The 18,594-nt window shown below is 25.1% G+C and overlaps 1 protein-coding gene across 1 annotated transcript; it reads right to left on the reverse strand.

Annotated features, from left to right (window-relative positions):
* Positions 1-10,764: 10,764 nt before the first annotated feature.
* On the reverse strand, positions 10,765-12,284 carry LOC127263837 (E3 ubiquitin-protein ligase PUB24-like). The gene has a single exon (XM_051293084.1). It carries the CDS (start codon positions 12,110-12,112, stop codon positions 10,868-10,870), a length of 1,245 nt encoding a protein of 414 aa, XP_051149041.1. The 5' UTR covers positions 12,113-12,284; the 3' UTR covers positions 10,765-10,867.
* Positions 12,285-18,594: the final 6,310 nt, after the last annotated feature.

Below are 18,594 nucleotides of genomic sequence, written 5' to 3' on the forward strand. Positions count from 1 at the left end.
TTTGGGGAATGGGTTTGGTTTTTATATTGGGAAAGTCAAAACACGCTCAATTGTGTGCGCTGTCTCTGGGAAGGAGTTTGGTGGTGGTGGTAGGTCCCGGGAGTTAAACACCAGAACCGTAGGATTTGAGTCTGAATGGTGTTGATGCGCTTCAGTGCTGAAGTCCTGGTGTTGTGGGATTGGAATATGGTTTTTATTATTTTTTTAATTAATATATGGGGTTTTGACTTTTGACTTTTCTTAAAAGACGCTGTACATTGTGTGTAGGATTAGTGTAAGCGAAAGTATCCATTTTGAATTTTCTACGTAGGAATAAGAAATTGCACGTGGTGCTAATTAGTATTACGTGGCGCAGCCACGTGCTTTAATTCACTTTGTCGATGGTCAACTCCTTCCATACATAACATTTTCATAATGGATTATGATGTAACAAGCTCATTGTCCATTTTATTGTCAAGAACATTGAATGTAATTTTTGTACATTCTTTAAATTTATTACCCATAATAATAATAATAATAATAATAATAAAAGTAAAGAAAAATTTATCGAATTATGTAGGCTCAACAAATTTTAATATGATGATCAATTCTTACTTAATTTTTTAAAAAATATTCATTAATAATTTAATTTAATAAATTATTCCTGTTCAAATATTAAATTAAATATTTATTTTTACTTAAAATATTATACTTCAAATAAAGAGTAATATTTAATTTTTATACGCAGATTTTTTAATATTATATTGAATTATAGTAAAAAAAAATAAAAAAATTTCTATAAGTATTATGTAATAAAAAAGTAATGATATTTGTATAATATATTAAATATTGTAAAAATATTTATTATATTAGGTGATTGTACAATTTTTTAACTTTGTTTTGATACGAACCAAAAAAAATGAAACCCTAAGGGAGTATAAAAATATAATGTATATTTTTATTAAATTCATCAAAAGATATTATCTTTATTTTATATTTTATAAAAATAGTACTATCTTCGTCATTCAATTGTGCGCTCATTTAATCGGAGATGAGTTTTAAGAAAAAATAAGTAAAAATAGAAACTTTTACTTTTTTAGTAAAGAAAAAGTAAAAAAAAATGATATTTTTAACGGGAATAAATTTGAATGACAACAAAATAAAAAAAAATGATAATAAATTTGAACAATAAAGAGAATAGTATTTTTCTTAAAAATTAAGCAAAATTGTCCATAACACCCTTGTGGTTTCTAAATTCAGCGTAAATCTCTCATCTACTTTAAAAATTGCATGACACCGTCTTGTATTTTAAAAAATGTTACATGAAATCACTCTGTGGTTTCGAAACTTAGCATAAATCCCCACTTTACTTTAAAAAATTGCATGACGCTCCCTTATACTTTAAAAAATATTGCATAAAATTCCCCTGTCATGCAAAACATATAGATATGAAATCATTTTTTAATTACATGAGGAAAGTTTCATGGTGGTGGGGTTTATATAACGTTTTTTAAAGTATAAGGGGGTACCATGCAATTTTAAAAGTATATGGAGATTTTACATTGAATTTAAAAACCACGTGGGAGATATAAGCAATTTTACCTAAAAATTATGAAAGTTCAACAAAAAAATTTTTTAAATTAAATTAAAGTTTATAGAATAAGAAAATAGAATTATATTTTCTATGCAAAACTTCTCGAATTTAATATTTATTTATATTTAATCAAATACTACAATTTTATTTAACTTTTTATTGTTCACAAACCAATCCAAAATTTCAGTACACTTCCGGAACGCACAGCCACACTAATTTCAATAAATTAATTCATTAGCAATAATTTCAATAAATTGTCATAATGGTATTTTAAATAATAATAATAATAATAATAATAATAATAATAATAATAATAATAACATAAATTAGTATTATTATTCTATTAGGCTCTGACTTGTTACTTGTGTTAGCATTTGAACATTTCGAAAATGCGACTTCAGGTTTAAGTTTAGAAAACGTTACAAGCAAAGTCGCTTCTTTCAAATTGTATAGTGCAGAATACGTCGCCGTTTTGTTTGCCGACATCTACAGGAAGGTGGACTAATTAATACTACAAATTTAATATTAAAGGAGTTTGGCAGTTGGATGTGGGTCAGCTGGACCGGACCGACCAACCCGGCGGTGTTGACCCTGACCCGCTCCGATTGACTCTAATATATATATTTTTTTCATTTGTTTTTTTAATTATAACATTATTTTATTAGTTGACCTGATATTTTTATTACATAATTGGCAGGGCATCGAAAGTCAAACCCCCAAGGATGAAATTTATTATTATTATTATTATTATTATGAAGGCTGCAAGTAGGGGATGCAAACTTGGAATAGGTATTTCTTTGTTGAGTAGTAAATATAGAAATGATGTCGGTGGTGACAGGTCAACGCAAAAAGCCTTTTCCACAATAATGATTTTATTTATTTATTTAATTAATTGTATAGATGCCATGTAAATATGTAATCAATTAATCCATTCGTCCATTAATAATCTATTTATTTTTTTTATTTTGGTTTATTCCATGATAAAATATCAATTTTCTTTCTTTTTGTAGTAATTGTATCATCTACCTAACATTACAAATATCTTTCCAATTTACAACATATTACACAAATGTCATCACATTATATCATGCAATACTAATGTGGTTAATTTAGTATTTTTATCTTTATTTCTACTTTATTCTAATATAATACTAATAATTCTAAAACTTCGTACAAAAAGCAAATGAATATATAAATATGGGACGGATGAAGTATATAAATAATCTAATGTCAGTTACCTTGTCGAACTAACGCACCGACTCATACGTTATAAAAAAAAATAAAATTATATAAAGTAGTCGATATTTAGTGTATGTAATTGTGGTATATAATTTGTCTAGTATTGCTTATTCAACTTGCTTGGATATTAGCTTGGGATTTGCTCAATGCTTATTCAAATAGAATAAGCTTGACTGAAAAAATGTCTACGGGATTTAAATAAAAATCATAAGTTCATTTATCACACCAATTCGATCATCTTTGTTTGAATTTAAATTTTTTTATTTGAATAATTATTTAATATAATATATATATATAGTAATTTTAATATTTTAGTTATAAAATAAATTTTTAATATAATATAAAAAATAAAAGTTAAATATTTGATTTAATATTTAAAAATTAATTAAATAGCAAAAAAATTTGAAAAAAAAAATATTTTAGAAAAACACAACCTAAGTAAAATGTCATTAAAAACCTTTTTAAACACCGAACTGTTCTAATCAATAATGTGAATTTAATAATTAAAAATTTCAACAGAATATTGTTAGGGTCTGTTTAAGTGATTTTTTAAAACATTTTTTTAAGTAAAATAATTATCTGATATAAATTTTAAATAAAAATAAAATTTAAGTAGTTTTTTTTATATATATATATTGAAATACTTAAATAATAATAATAATAATACATTTGATTTATATTTGATATTTTATAAAAAATAATAATAATGATAAATAAATTTTTAAGCAACAGTAAAAATTACTATAATAATAAAATACTTCTTCCGTCTCAAAAGAATTGTCGTTGTTTTTTCATTTTCGTCGGTACCAAAATAATTGTCTTGTTTCCTTATTTAGTAAGTGTGGTCTTCACTTTATAACAAAATTATTCCTATTTTTCCAAACTACACATAGTTATTACTCTAATCTAACTTTTTAAAATCTTTCAAAAAGTAAGGATATTCTAGTTTTTTACATTCTATTTTATACCTACCTTCAATTAAATACTATTATTTATTAATTCTCGTGTCAATATAAGACGTCTCCTTTTGCGACGACGAGAGTATTAAAAATAAACTTTAAGAAACAGCGTGTGCAATTCCATAAGCATTAAGCAATAAGATTTTTAGGGGCAAGGCCATAGCCATCCATTATCAAGCTTGCTTTTTATATTGATTAATTAATTAATTAATAATCAATAGTCAATATTGTAATAGAGTCATCAACGCCCACTATTAATATGATGGACAAGTGGCCCCCTTAAGGAAAGATAGAAATATTTTAATACAGCAAGATAATGCAAAATTATAGTCCCTTCGTTCCAGATACTATGTCTGCTACACTGTAGAGACGGTATTTTAGGAGGGGTGTAATTAGTAGATAATTAAGAATGTATTAGTAAAAATAATTATCCTATAATATAAATAATTATAAATTAAGATTAAGATAACTAATTAGTTTAATTAAAATTTTAAAAATTTAAAATGAGATTAAAGTGTGTAATCATTTTTCAAAAAAGGAAAGTGACATGGTATGTGGGACGGACAAAAACGGCAACGTGGACATGGTATCTAGGACGGAGGGAGTATATCAACAATGACGATGTTAAATTTTATTTTTTTTAAAAAAAAAAAAACTATCAAAGAAAGATTCTAACTTCAATCACTCAAGAATTTGGATACTATAGGAATGATTTAGGATGGTTTTGAATATTGCAATTCTTATAAATTACAACACCAGACACAATAATAGATAATTTACTAGAAGCCGTGGTTAATTATTTCGAAAACAATGACGAGAACACACACACAAGTAACAATCGGTTTAAAACTGGTGGGATTGGGTCAACTCAACACTAAGTATGATATTATCAGCTTTGAGCTGAGCCCGTACGAATTTGTTTTTGGATATTCTCCAAAAAGCCTCGTACTAGTGGAGTTCACTTGATACTTATAAGGTGTGTAATTTTTTTCACAACTTTCAACGTGAAACTTGAGTTTGCACCCCAACAAAAAACGATTGAAGATGAGAAATCGAGATAAATTCAAGCACATTCTAATCAAATGATAAATACAACACAACCAAAAATCACACAATCAAAATGATATAACTTTTTTATCTCAATTTATTCAAGAACAATTAAGATTAAAAGACAATAAATCCTCAAGAACATTAGCTTAACTTCTTGGAGACACCCTTATCAAAGTTCTTGCGCTGCTATTATCGAAGTGATTTTCAAATATAAATAAGGTAAGTTGGACTCTTCTTCGGAGTCCAGTTCAACTAAATCATCATATATATCATACGTTTTCGACACCCTCAAAACCAAACTCGAGTAAAATGAGGAATCTAAAGAATCGAACATTTCAAGCATAAGATTAAGACTATTGGAACAAACCTCACCAGAAAATTACCCATAAGTCCTTGGCATCGACGAAAGATTTTTTGGAGCACAAACGAAGGGAAATGCCAAAGACCGGCGGCGACCACACCACATCACCGGCCGGAATTCCGTCAAAATTCGCCATCGGAAAACATATTGAATAAGTAAAGTAAGAGCGATTACGTTTCGATTTGAGGTTTTAATTTTATTTTAGTCTTAGTTAATTAATTTTAGGTGTTGTGCTTTAGTTTGTTTAATGTGTATGTTTTATTTTTTATTTTTATTAAAATGTAGTAGATTTAATAATTTATTTTTTATTGTGTATTTTAATTGATGTATAGAATAATGTAATTGGAAATGTATTTATAATTTACAGTGAAGTAAAAATTTACTAAAAAAATATTAATTTTTGTAATGAACGGACAAAAATAATAAAATAAAAAAGATAAATCTTATTATCGGAAAAAATGTAATTTTATACTATTATTTATATTATGTTAAAATTTATAATATATTTTATTGAATAATTTACATTGTTTCTTTAATATTGTTTAATACAATTAATTCAAATTTGTAATTACATTTTCTCTTGTCTCATTAAAAGGAATGCTTTAGTGTTTTATAATATATAAATTTAAAAATAATAATATTTTTATTAATTAATAGAAATATATAAGATGATTTTAATCTTTTGCCATTTTGTATTTTATGTATTAATTAATTGAATGTATAATAATATATTTATAATTTATGTAAGATTTAAAGGGTATTTGAGTTTTAATGTGTAATTATTTTTACCATAATAATAAAAAGAAAATATTTTTGAGTGAAAAGAACAAAAATAAATAGTAAAAAAATATTTTCAATTACGACATGAAAAATATTTCAAAATTTAATTAATAAAATATATTCAAAATATTGATATCATTTTGTAAAATACTACATAATTTACGAATTATGAAAATATTATAAAATTAAAAATATATTTAATGCATATTACAAAAAAAGGTTATATATAAAATAAGATAGAATTTGCGTTTTACTCCTTCCGTCCGTCTTTCAGGTCATATTTACTTTTTGCGTCATTGTCATTGTACTTAACATTAAAAATATTTTTTTATATTTGTATAATCTTTTGTACAAATTTTCTTCTATTAATATTATAAGACACTAATAGAAGTATTTTTATAAATTTTTTTTCATTAATATTACATTTTAACTTAATAATTAATATTCAAATATCCATACACAAATAGTAAACGGGCCCTTAGAGTCGGACGAAAATAATACAAAATATTATATCAAAATATTATTTAATTAAAAACTCAAATAAAAGCTCTTTTTCAAACTAATTTATCTCATATATTCCAATTAAAACAAGACAGATAACAAAATAAAAAATCTCTCAAACTTTATATATTTTTATTTTTAAAAATGCCAACGTCGCAGCAGCTCCTCTTCCGTTGCGGCGACTTAAAACAATTTTATTGTATTTTATTTTTTTTTCTTTTTTCTTTTACTGCGGATGTATCTGCCGTCGATTTTGAACACGTGCAAAATATGTGTTTATCTATCTTAAAGGCCGAATAAAAGCAAACTTAGGTAAGTTTATAGTTTAATTATTTATTATTGTTGTTGTAGATAAACTCTATATAATAATGACGTGGACACAACGATATTTTTTGTACGAAATTTTAGAAATATTAGTATTATATTGGGATAAAATAAAAATAAAAGTAAAAAGACTAAATTAACCCTATTAGTATTGTATGATACAAAGGTAATGACATTTGTGTAATATATTATAAATTGAAAAGGTATTTGTAATGTTAGGTAGATAGTAGTACAATTACTAAAAAAATGAAATTAATATTTTGTTATGTGACAGACCAAAATAAAAAAATGAATAGATTGTTAAGGGATAAAGATAGTATTTATTTTTAATTATTCAATGTATATAAAAATTATACTCAATCTGGACACATAATTTGGCAATTTTATTTATTTATGTTTTTGGGTTTCAATTTATTATATTTATATTTAATTATACATTGTAGTCATATTTAAATTTCATAATTTATAAATTTTAAATTTTAATTAAATTAACTAATTATTTTAATTTTAATTTATAGTAACTATTTATATTATACTAAAATTATTTTTACTAATATATTTATGTCCCAGACAAAATAAATAGAATGGAAAGAGTACTTTAAATAGGTCATTTGCGATTTTATACTACTCCCTCCGTCCATTTACAAGGTTTACATTTACTTTTGTGTAATTATACATTTTAATTATAGTGAGTAGTTAAGAGTAGTGTAATGACATTTTTACCCTTACTTTTTTGTGTAAAAGTAATAATGTGATATACAGTAAGGGTATTTAGGGAAAAAAGTAGGATATTTAATGAAATGTTAACTTTGTAATTTGACGTCCCAAAATAAAAATATGTAAACATTGTAAGTGGACGGAGAGAGTATTATTTTAAAAAAATAATATATTTTATTGGTTAGTTGTGTATTTTGTAAGATTTTGTTATGTATAATTTATGTATAAATTAAATATATGTTTTATATTATGTTCGTAATTAACCTAAAAGTTAAATAATATTTTGATATTAGTATATAATTATTTTCAAAATAATAGAAAATATATAGTATTTTATCAGTGAGACAAAAAAATAATAAAAAAAAAAAATACTTCTATTTGATATAGAAAGAGTATACTCCTTCGGTCCCGCTGCAAGGTTGTCATTGGCTTTTTGCATATTGATATTTGAATATTAATTATTACATCAAGACTTAGTACAAATAAAAAAAAAAAGAATATATTTATTAGTCTCTTATAATACCAATACAATGATATTTAGAGTAGATTATTCAAATATAAGGATATTTTTAATGTGAAGTATAATGACTCAAAAATCAAATGACAATCTTGCAGCGGGACGGATGGAATAATATTTTTACAAAGATAATAAGCATATATATATATATATATATAACAAATGGACATTAATTTATGTAAAGAATTTATTAAATAATATAAGAAATCTAATAGAATATAAATTTTTTAATTTAAGGGATTTCAAATAATATATTTATGATATTTCTTTTGTTGGATAATATGAAAATTCAGTTTACTTATTTAAGAATGGATTTTATCTTATTTATTTATTTATTTTTAACCGTAATAAAGATCTATTGATATGCATAAACCTTAAAATATATTACTCTCTCCGTCCCATGTAATGTGAGTCTATTTATATATTTCTATTTTGGGACGTCCAATTACAAAGTTAATATTTCATTAAATACTTTACTTTTTTCTACAAATACCCTTACTTTACATAATATCATTACTTTTACACAAAAAAGTAAGAGCAAAAATGTCATTACACTATTTTTAACTACTCACTATAATTAAAATATTATTATTCCTTAAACACCGCGCCAAAAGTAAATGTAACAATTATAAGTGGACGGAGGGAATATTATTTAGTAAAAATAATTATAGATTAAGATAACTAAATAGTTTAATTAAGATTAAAAAAGTTAAATTTTAAATTTTAAAATATGATTAAAGTGTATATTATTTTTCCAAAAAAAAAAGAACAAATTATATGGGACGGACGAAAATAAAAAATATGGACAAATTATGCGGGACGGACGGAGTATTTGCTTATTTTGTGTGAAGGTTAATAAAGATTTCTTAATGATATTTGATAAGAATTTTTGTATGTAAAAGTTATTTTAGCATTAATAGATAAATTAATATAACAATATTGATGTAAGTTAAGTTTAAGAGTACTTTTAATGTGTAATAGAGTTTATACTAAAATAAGATTTTAATATGTTGTGTTTCGATTTTTTTTTCTTTCAATGTTATTATTGTGTTACTTTACAAATATGTTTTTAAAAAAGTATCACATTAAATATTTATTTTTAATAAAATAAAAGTATTTATTCAACAACTATTTTATTTCAAAAGTATCAAAATATATAATACAAATATATATATATATATATACTGTAAAAAGGTATGATTTGTGTTTGGAAATTTTAAGTTTTAAACAGATGTGATATACTCCCTCCGTCCCATGTAATATGGGTCTATTACTGTAGACACGGAAATTTAGGTAAAGTATAATTAGTAAGCAATTAAGAAATATATTAGTAAAAATAATTATAGATTAAGATTAAGATAACTAAATAGTTTAATTAAAATTAAAAAAAAAATTAAATTTTAAATTTTAAAATATGATTAAAGTGTATAATTAATTTTCTAAAAAAGAAAATGACAAATTATATGGGACGGATAAAAATAAAAAATAGGAATAAATTATGTGGAACGGAGGGAGTGATGTATTGTAAAAATAATGAAAAATAAAATTAAAATTGAAAGAATATAACCAATTGAAGTAGTACAATGCTTGTGTTTTATTGGGCCACCGATTTCATACTTGACACATTTTTATGGGCTTATAATTGGGCCACTGATTTTATAATTAATTCATTTTTATGGGCTTATGATTGGGCCAAAAATATTTTCAGGAATATATGCATCATGGGTCCTTAAATTTGCCACATTCAGCGGTTTGTTTTTATTTCAAATTCTTTATTATTATTATTATTATTATTATTATTATTATTTTATGTTATTATTATTATTACTAGAGCCCAAAATGTTCCCATTAAATCCCAAGAAACACACCTCATTGAACACACTCTTTGGTTTTATTTTATTATTTGGTACTCCCACTTATTTGGTTAAGGACACCTAATTTTAGACAGTGTAGTATGTATTTTTAATTAGGTTTAGAAAATTTTTGTTTGACTTTGATATTAAAATAATGTATGATTGAAATATTTGTTGCGAAGATAAAATTTATTTTTTTTCGAAAAATGCAGAATTCAAATAGTAAAAAACTGAATAAACATGTGTTTTTACTTGTGAAGTTTTAGTTTTGGATTTTGATTTTGAATAGTAAAATTTTGAATTAACATAGCTGTTTGATGTGATATAAATATGTATTGATGTGATATTTTCAATGTAAAATTAGTTTTTAGTGTAATAAAATAAAAAAAAATTGGGTGTTTGATTTGATATTTTTAGAGAGAAAAGAAAATTGAAATAGTAAAATAATGAGTAAAATCTAAATAGAGTCTTAATAACTTATTTTTAATAAGTTATACTATTGTTTTGGTATTTTTTATACGAGTATTATTATTGGTATTTAAAATATTTTTAGCATTATATCTCAATAAAATATGAATATAAATTTTATATAATATAAATAAATAAATATATTTATTTAATTATTTATAATTAATTAAAAAATAATTTATAAAAAATAAAAAAGTTTTAAATATAGACAAAAATATTTATTTGTTGAATAGAGATAGAAATAAAAAAAAAAATTGAATAGATCTTACATGTAAAAAATTAAAAATTTAATCGAATTGATTTATATTTATTAAATATATTTAAGATGAACAAAACTTATTAAAATATAAATGAATTTTTTTTATGAGACAAAAAAAAAAAAAAAAAAAAAAAAAAAATTTGCGACGAGATGGAGATGGAGAAAGTATTCAACTTGAAGTTATGATAATTGAATCTTCGATTTTTCATCGCACACCGTGTACTTGTTTAATCTGAAATTTCAATATAACTTAAAAATAAAAAAAATCAGGTGGTAGTATATCTGGCGAGGGTTGCCACTTCAACGCAGGGGGAATCTTTCCAGGCCTGGAAATGCCTCCTCAAAATTTCCCTGGATTTCTCCTTCACATGCCACCCACACTCCACCTGCATCACCGCACACAGCTTCGCCGCCGTCCGCACCCTCACCATCTCCTCCGCCACCGCCGCCGTGCCGGAAAACTTCGATACCACCCACAATATCATAACCGCCCGCTCGTCCGCCGCCGCCGACACCGTCAGCATCCGCCGCGTCACGACCGCCACCGCCGCCGCGTGCCTCAGGAACTCCGCCCTGCCCTCCGCTTGAGAACACAGCCTGTACAGCACCTCCAAAACCAGCTCCGTCGTCCGCCGCGCCGGACATTGAAGCTCCAATTCGATCAGGTCGGAAACAAACCCTAATTCCACCATCCGAACACGATTCCTCCCCCATTGACAAGCTTCCACCGCCACGTGTAACAGAGAGTTCACCCCCTGCTGAGAAATCCCGCCGCCGACGAGATTGCCCCCGATTCCGGCGAGGGTTTCCGCCTTCATCGTCTCGAATATCCTCGCCGGAGCGCCGCCGTCCGCCGCCTGGACAACGATTTTTAGCGCGCAGGCAGCCTGCGATTTCAGATTATCAAACCCTAACCCCCAAATCAAAGCGTCCACAATTTCCAGGTTTCCGGCCAACTCCCCGGCGCCGGCGCCGGCCCTGGATTTTTTCAACGCCCCCCTAATTACATAAATAAGACTCAGGGCTTCCTCCAGGCCACCATCAGCCTCCCTGTTCCGATAACAATCGACGATAAAATCGACGACGGCGGCGCCGATTCCCGCCTCCACCATTAAAACCCGATTCCGGTCACTCTCCGCCGCCAGGGCTTCAAGAGTCTGCAATTTCCGGCGAGTCAGGTCCTTGACGAGTTTGATGAAATATAATTTACTGAGAGGGGGTTTCGGCGTCGGAATCCGATCGACGCCGGAGGCCTGATTGGCGGTGGACCAGGCCTGGATGAGCCGCCGGAGAGTGTGGTTCGGCGTGAGGTCGGAATTTTCCGGCAGGGGCTGTTTGGTGACCGGACAGATGGCGTGGTGGCTCTTGAATAGCCACCGTTCGATGCTGTCCCTGTCGTAGGTGATGCCGGAAACCGCCGTGACGGGATCTTTCATGATCTGGAGTGAGATTGGGCAGACGAAGTATTCGGGGATTTCCACGTTGTTGTCGCCGGCGGCGGCGGCGGCCATGGAAGCTCCGGTAAGTAAATCGATTGTGCAGTAAATTAAATTAAATTAAATTATAGATAGTATCGAATTTGATTGAAATGAGGGATATGGTGTAAGAAAGATTTGGAATTTAGGGCAGAAAATAAATAGCGCTGAAATGAATTATGAATGTGTGGATAGTCTGGTAAGAGAATGCGGCTGTATTAATTTCAAATATTTTATTATTATTAGTTTTATTGTTTATTTAGTTAAAATCTCTCTAAAAGATTCAATTTAATTTTTAAATATTAATTATTAAATAAAAATATAAATTAAATTAAGAAAAAAAAAGACAAAAATATTTATATTAATATTTTATAATACTATTACATATAAAAAATTATATAAATATAAAAATTCGAAAAAAATAATTTATTATTATTAGTATGGTTGTAGTTGTTGTTCTAGAAAATTTCGAGGGAAAGTGGTCATAACTAATAAATGAGTCGTATATTCTCACGGACAAGACAGTTTGGCTGGTCAAAGGGGCAAAATTGTGTAGGACAAAGACTTATGGAAATGTTGTGTACTCTAATAATTTACTGGGAAATACTCCCTCTCTCCGTTGTAATACGAGTTTATTACTGTAGATATAATAATTTAGGTAAAATATAATTAATAAGTAATTAAGAAATATATTGTAAAAATAATTATAAATTAAAATTAAAATAACTAAATAGTTTAATTAAAATTAAAAAAAATTTAAATTTTAAATTTTAAAATATGATTAAAGTGTATAATTAATTTTCCAAAAAAAAAAAGGACAAATTATATGAGACGAAAGAAAATAAAAAATAGGAATAAATTATGTATGACGGAGGGAGTATATATATATATATATGTTCATTTAATGTTTTAAGGGAGTATATATATATATATGTTCATTTAATGTTTTAAAAATATGGAGGATTAATTTAAAATATTATTTATATATGTAATATAATAAAAAATAATAATACGTAGATTGGTTTACAATTCAAATTTATATTAAAAAAATTAGAATAAGAGCCCACAAATCCCACATTTAACTATATTTATTAATATGATTTTTTTTTAAAAAAAAAAAAATTAAAGTTCTTCCTACAATATTGTTTAATTTAAAACCAAGGCGGCTATAGTTTTGGATAAAATGTTGACCAATCAAATCAGCATGATATTGATTTGATCGGATTAGCATATTACATCAATATAATTAGTATATATTATATATTATCGTAACATGGTTATGATATAATATATGTTATATTATAATTTAGTATATGATATTTTACAACGCATCATATGTTGTGTTATTAAAAAATATATGTTGTATGATTTTATGTGATATGTTGATTAGATAACACTACGCACTAAGCGAACCATGTGTGACAGATAGACCTGAGACGTCGGGGGTTCGAACTCATAACCTAATAATTACAAATCCAACTCCTACACCACCAGAACATCTTTTACAGGCAATGGTTAATCTTATTATTACATGTGTGTGAATATGATGTTGTTATTCAACGTGTAAATGAAATCCAAATATTCCTTATTATTATTAATAAAGAAAAAAAAAAATGCCTTAAGGACTTCTTGAAAGATGGATACTACCTCCATCCTATATAAAATGTATATTTTTTCTATCTTCGTTTTTTTCACCTAAGTTGTTTTTTTATTTTTTAAAAAATAATACTAATATATTTTAATCACATTTTAAATTTTATAATTAATATAATTTTTTAATCCTAATTAAAAAGTTTAATTATTTTAATCTTAATATATAATTATTTGTATTATACAATATCTATTTTTACTAATATATTTTTAAAATTATTTACTAATTATACTTATCTTAAATTTTCAGAGCTATAATAACCTAAACAATTTTTATAATATTTAATGTGCTAATTGGGCCAATCAGTATGTTACTAATAAATTCCGGATCACCATCTTTAACTATCTATAAAAGAAAAATATTCAGATTAGAAATAGTAATAAAGTGTGTTTTCAATTGTTTTGAATTTGAAATATTCTAATGAAAAGTATGTATTAATTATAAAATATTGAAGGAGAACAAAAATGTGTTTTACATGAAAATATTTTTCAACATAATATTAAAAGAATAGTTCAATATTATATATAGTATAAAAATAAGATTAAAAATGAAACTCATATTCTCAATTAATTAGTATATATATATATATATATTTTCTTCATCTGAATTAATTATGTCATTTTGTTTAAACACAAAAACTAAAAAATAATAATATTTTAATATAAAACTACACAAATAAAAAAGTAAAATGAGAGTCTTATAAAAAATTTATTGAATAAAAATATTAATGAAAATTAGTTATTATTTGTAAAAGTATAGATAATAAAATTATTATAAATAAATTACGAAAATAAAATAGGATGTGTTTGGAAAGCCAAATTAATATTCAAAGTCTTGCAATCACTACCGATTATTACTCCCTCTATTATCCAATTGTGTGTTCATTTGACCGAACACGGGTTTTTAGAAAAATATCTAAAAATAGAAATTTTTAATTTTTTTGGTAAATAAAATTGGTATTTTTTTACTAAAAAAAATAAACCGGAATAAATTTGGATGACAATCATAAAAAAAAAAAAAAAAAAAAAAGTGAGAATAAATTTGAATGACGGAGGAAGTATTAATTTTTCCGAATAAAAACAAGGCTTGGAAAGAATCAAATTTCAAAGGTACGTGACTAATAGTTGCCACGTTGGTATATTTTCTTCTTCACATATGATATGATATACTAACCAAGTCAACTTCTCTACAATTCAAATATCCATAAACCTATTTCACACTTAGGATCTGTTTGGTTTGTGTTTTTTTAAAATTCTTTTATTCAGTTCACAAATTAATATTCTATTTTTGCTATTTGAAAATTTCCAATAAATATTATCCTATTTTCCTTTTATATAAATTTTTTTACTTTTTTACCTTTTTATTCATTTACCATTTTTATTTGAGCATGCTTTTATCTCTATCTCACCAAAAATAAAAAATACTAAAATAAAAATTGTTCTTTTATTTTTGTAATACTTCCTCCTCCCAACTCAAAATACAATTTTTACTATTTTCGTATGTCTCATTCCAAAGTATCATTTAACTTTTACTTTGATTACAAGCATATTATTATATATACAATTAATAAAATATTATTATTTTTTAATTTACTACATCCAAAAAAGGACCCATTTCGTTTGGGACGAATAAAATATATAAAAAGAAACCTTGCCACCTAATTCATTATCGATTTATTAATTATATTATACCTTATCCACCGCTTAATAAGAATAATAATATATCGATGTGATCTTTCTAATCAAAAAATAATAATAATAATAATATATCGATGTGATATTTGTTAAAAAAATAAATGTTAGATATGATATTTTTAAATGAAAAAGAAAATAAAAACAAAATTACAAAAAATAATTTGAAATTGATTAGAAAAAGGTGGTTGATTTAAGTTTTTGTTTAAATAATATTTTTGGTTTAATATTTTGCAAAAAAAATATTGTATTTTTATTAAAAATTATATAAAGTAAATAATATTGCATTGATTTATTTTTTAAGTCACAAAAGAACAAAACCCTAAATAATTCAGTCCTCATATATATATTCACAATGTTGATTGCGTATTATATTTTTTATTGTTAAATTAATTTTTTTTCTTTGGAATTAAGCTATCAAATCATTCGATTAATTTAGAAACTTTATAGAAATGTAACATAATTTGAACAATAAATTTATATTGTATAATATTCTAGTTTTAGTCATTTCAAAGGTCCTCTTGTTTGTATAATAAATTTATATTGTACTCTCTCCGGCTCACCGGAGTTGAACCATTTCATTAGGTACACAGTATTCAAGGCGAGGATGTTTAATTAGTTAATAATAATTAATTATGATATTATTATATTATTTTTTTGTATAATTAATAATATTTATATTTTTAAAGTAAATTTAATACATATGATTAAAAAAATTAAAATATATGTTTAAATATTTAAAAAGTATATAGCAATTAAAAAATATATGCAATATAGATATCATTTTGTAAACAATAAAATTTTTTATAATACAAGTAAATAAAAAAATATTTTTGTTTATTTATAATTAACATAAATTAATTATATAAAAGATGTGTAGTTTTAAATATAGATAAAAATATTTATTTTTTTAGGAGAGACGTAGAAATAAAGGGGTTTTAAGTGGTCCTACGTTATTTATGATGTTGAATATTATGTAGTTAATTAAGTTGATTTATATTTGTTAAATATATTTTGATTTAATAATTTTTACCAAAAATAGAAAGGTGTCAATTGTTATGGGACGGACAAAAATGAAAATAGTGTCAAGTGTGGTGGGACGGAGGGAGTATAATCTTTTATTTATTATACTGTATAAATTATTTTAATTCCACGAATCACTTACGGGTGTGTTTGTTTGGGGGATTGGATTTTAAATAAATCTACTATTCATTCTATTTTTTCTCCTCAAAAATATCAAATCAAACACCTATTTTTTATTTTTTATACTATACTAAAAACTAATTTTACATTCAAAACATCACATCAACACTTATTTATATCACATCAACACTTATTTATATCACATCATACAACTATTCAAGCACACTACATGAAATATGAGCTTCAAGCCCATTATTATTAGGCCTATAAGACTAGTTAATTAGTTGGCCCATTAGGCCCATTCTAGACCCAATATGACTATGTTTATGTATTTGCGGATGCTTCTTTGAAATGAATATTTATTAGATATAATATTTTTAAATAAAAAATAAATATATAATAATTAAAATAAACATAGATAGAAGATACAAAGAAATTTATTGTTTTTAGCTATTTTTTTCAATTACTTTACGATACAATTCTTGTAATTTTTTTTTTTATAAATATATAATATGTTTATCTAATAAAATATTCCATTTAACTAATTTCTAATTGAGAAAAAAAAAATACACACAATATAAACACTCACAAATAAATAAACCATTTACTTAACTTGAAGTGTTACAATATCCAACCCTACTATGGACCTAATAATTAGGGATGGCATATGGGAAATACCGATCAATACTGATATTGTATCGAACTTTTTCAGTATGGTGAAAATACATACCGGTATCGTACCGAAAGTTTTAATATATCGAATTTCAGTATGACGAAACATTCGGTACGGTACCGGTATATACTGCTTATACCGAAAATTTTGATTTCAGTATAATACCGACCGCTTATACCGATTATATCGAAAATATAATCGTAATTTCAAAATAATTAAAACAAAAATTAATAAATATCACTATTTTACACCACAAAAACATTACAAAAAAAAAGATAAATAACTTTTCAATAGTCTGCATCATTTATATTAATAATTAAATTATTTAATAAAAATAATATGGGTACGGTATCATACCACAGTATCAAACTTTCCAAAAATTCATACTGATACTGTATCGAAAATTTGGTATGTACAATATCTATACTTTACGAAAATTTTTAATATACCAAAATTTTCAATATTTTCGACACAATACGATATAATAAGTCAGTATTTCGGTACATTGATTAAATTTCTCCGTCCCTACTAATAATATTGTGGGTGGGTGAAGGACTAGTAATATTCTTTGTTTATATTTATTGGCAGCTGTGGTGCAATTAGTGTAACACTGAAGTTATTAAATGAGATTTCTTAATTGGGGAAAAGGACAAAACTCCACCGTATAGAAAAATATGAATAAAAGAAAGAAGTAACCGATTACTGACCTTCTCAAAAATTCTTACTGAAAAATAAAATAATAATAAAATCACAGAAATATTCAATTTTAATGTATATATATATATATATTATTTTATAATGATTCAAAAAAATCCACATATCTCTAGTTTTAAATATTCAATTTGAAGTAATGATTCAATTAAATCTTTTATTTTCACCGAAAACACAAATAAATTGAACTTTCAAAATATTAAATATTTATTTACATTACATTAAATGTGCAATTTATTTATTTGTTATTTTTTATTTTACTATTTGAAAGTTTTTATCCTGTTTTAAAGTTTGATTTTAATTTGTTAGTTTTGAGTTTGTGTTTGTGTTTGTGTTTTATCTTATCTTTTTGTAAAATAATTGTTTTTTTATGTTTTACATGAGAAAACTATGTATTCATAAGAAAGCATGAAATATCATTACAAATAAACTTATATATATATTAAAAAAAAAAACTCAAAAAGAATATAGCCAGAAAGTATATTGGAAAAAAAAAAGTGTTTGTTTTCAAATTTTACATTACACACCGTTTTTAATATACTCCCTCCGTCATTCAAATTTATGCTCACTTTCCTTTTTGGATTATCATTGAAAAATATTCTCGTTTTTTTTTAAGTAAAAAATTATTATATTTTTGTATTTTTTTCCT

The sequence above is a fragment of the Andrographis paniculata genome, unplaced genomic scaffold (genome assembly GCF_009805555.1).
Source record: "Andrographis paniculata isolate CXL003 unplaced genomic scaffold, ASM980555v1 Contig69END, whole genome shotgun sequence".
In the NCBI taxonomy this organism is placed as follows: domain Eukaryota; kingdom Viridiplantae; phylum Streptophyta; class Magnoliopsida; order Lamiales; family Acanthaceae; genus Andrographis; species Andrographis paniculata.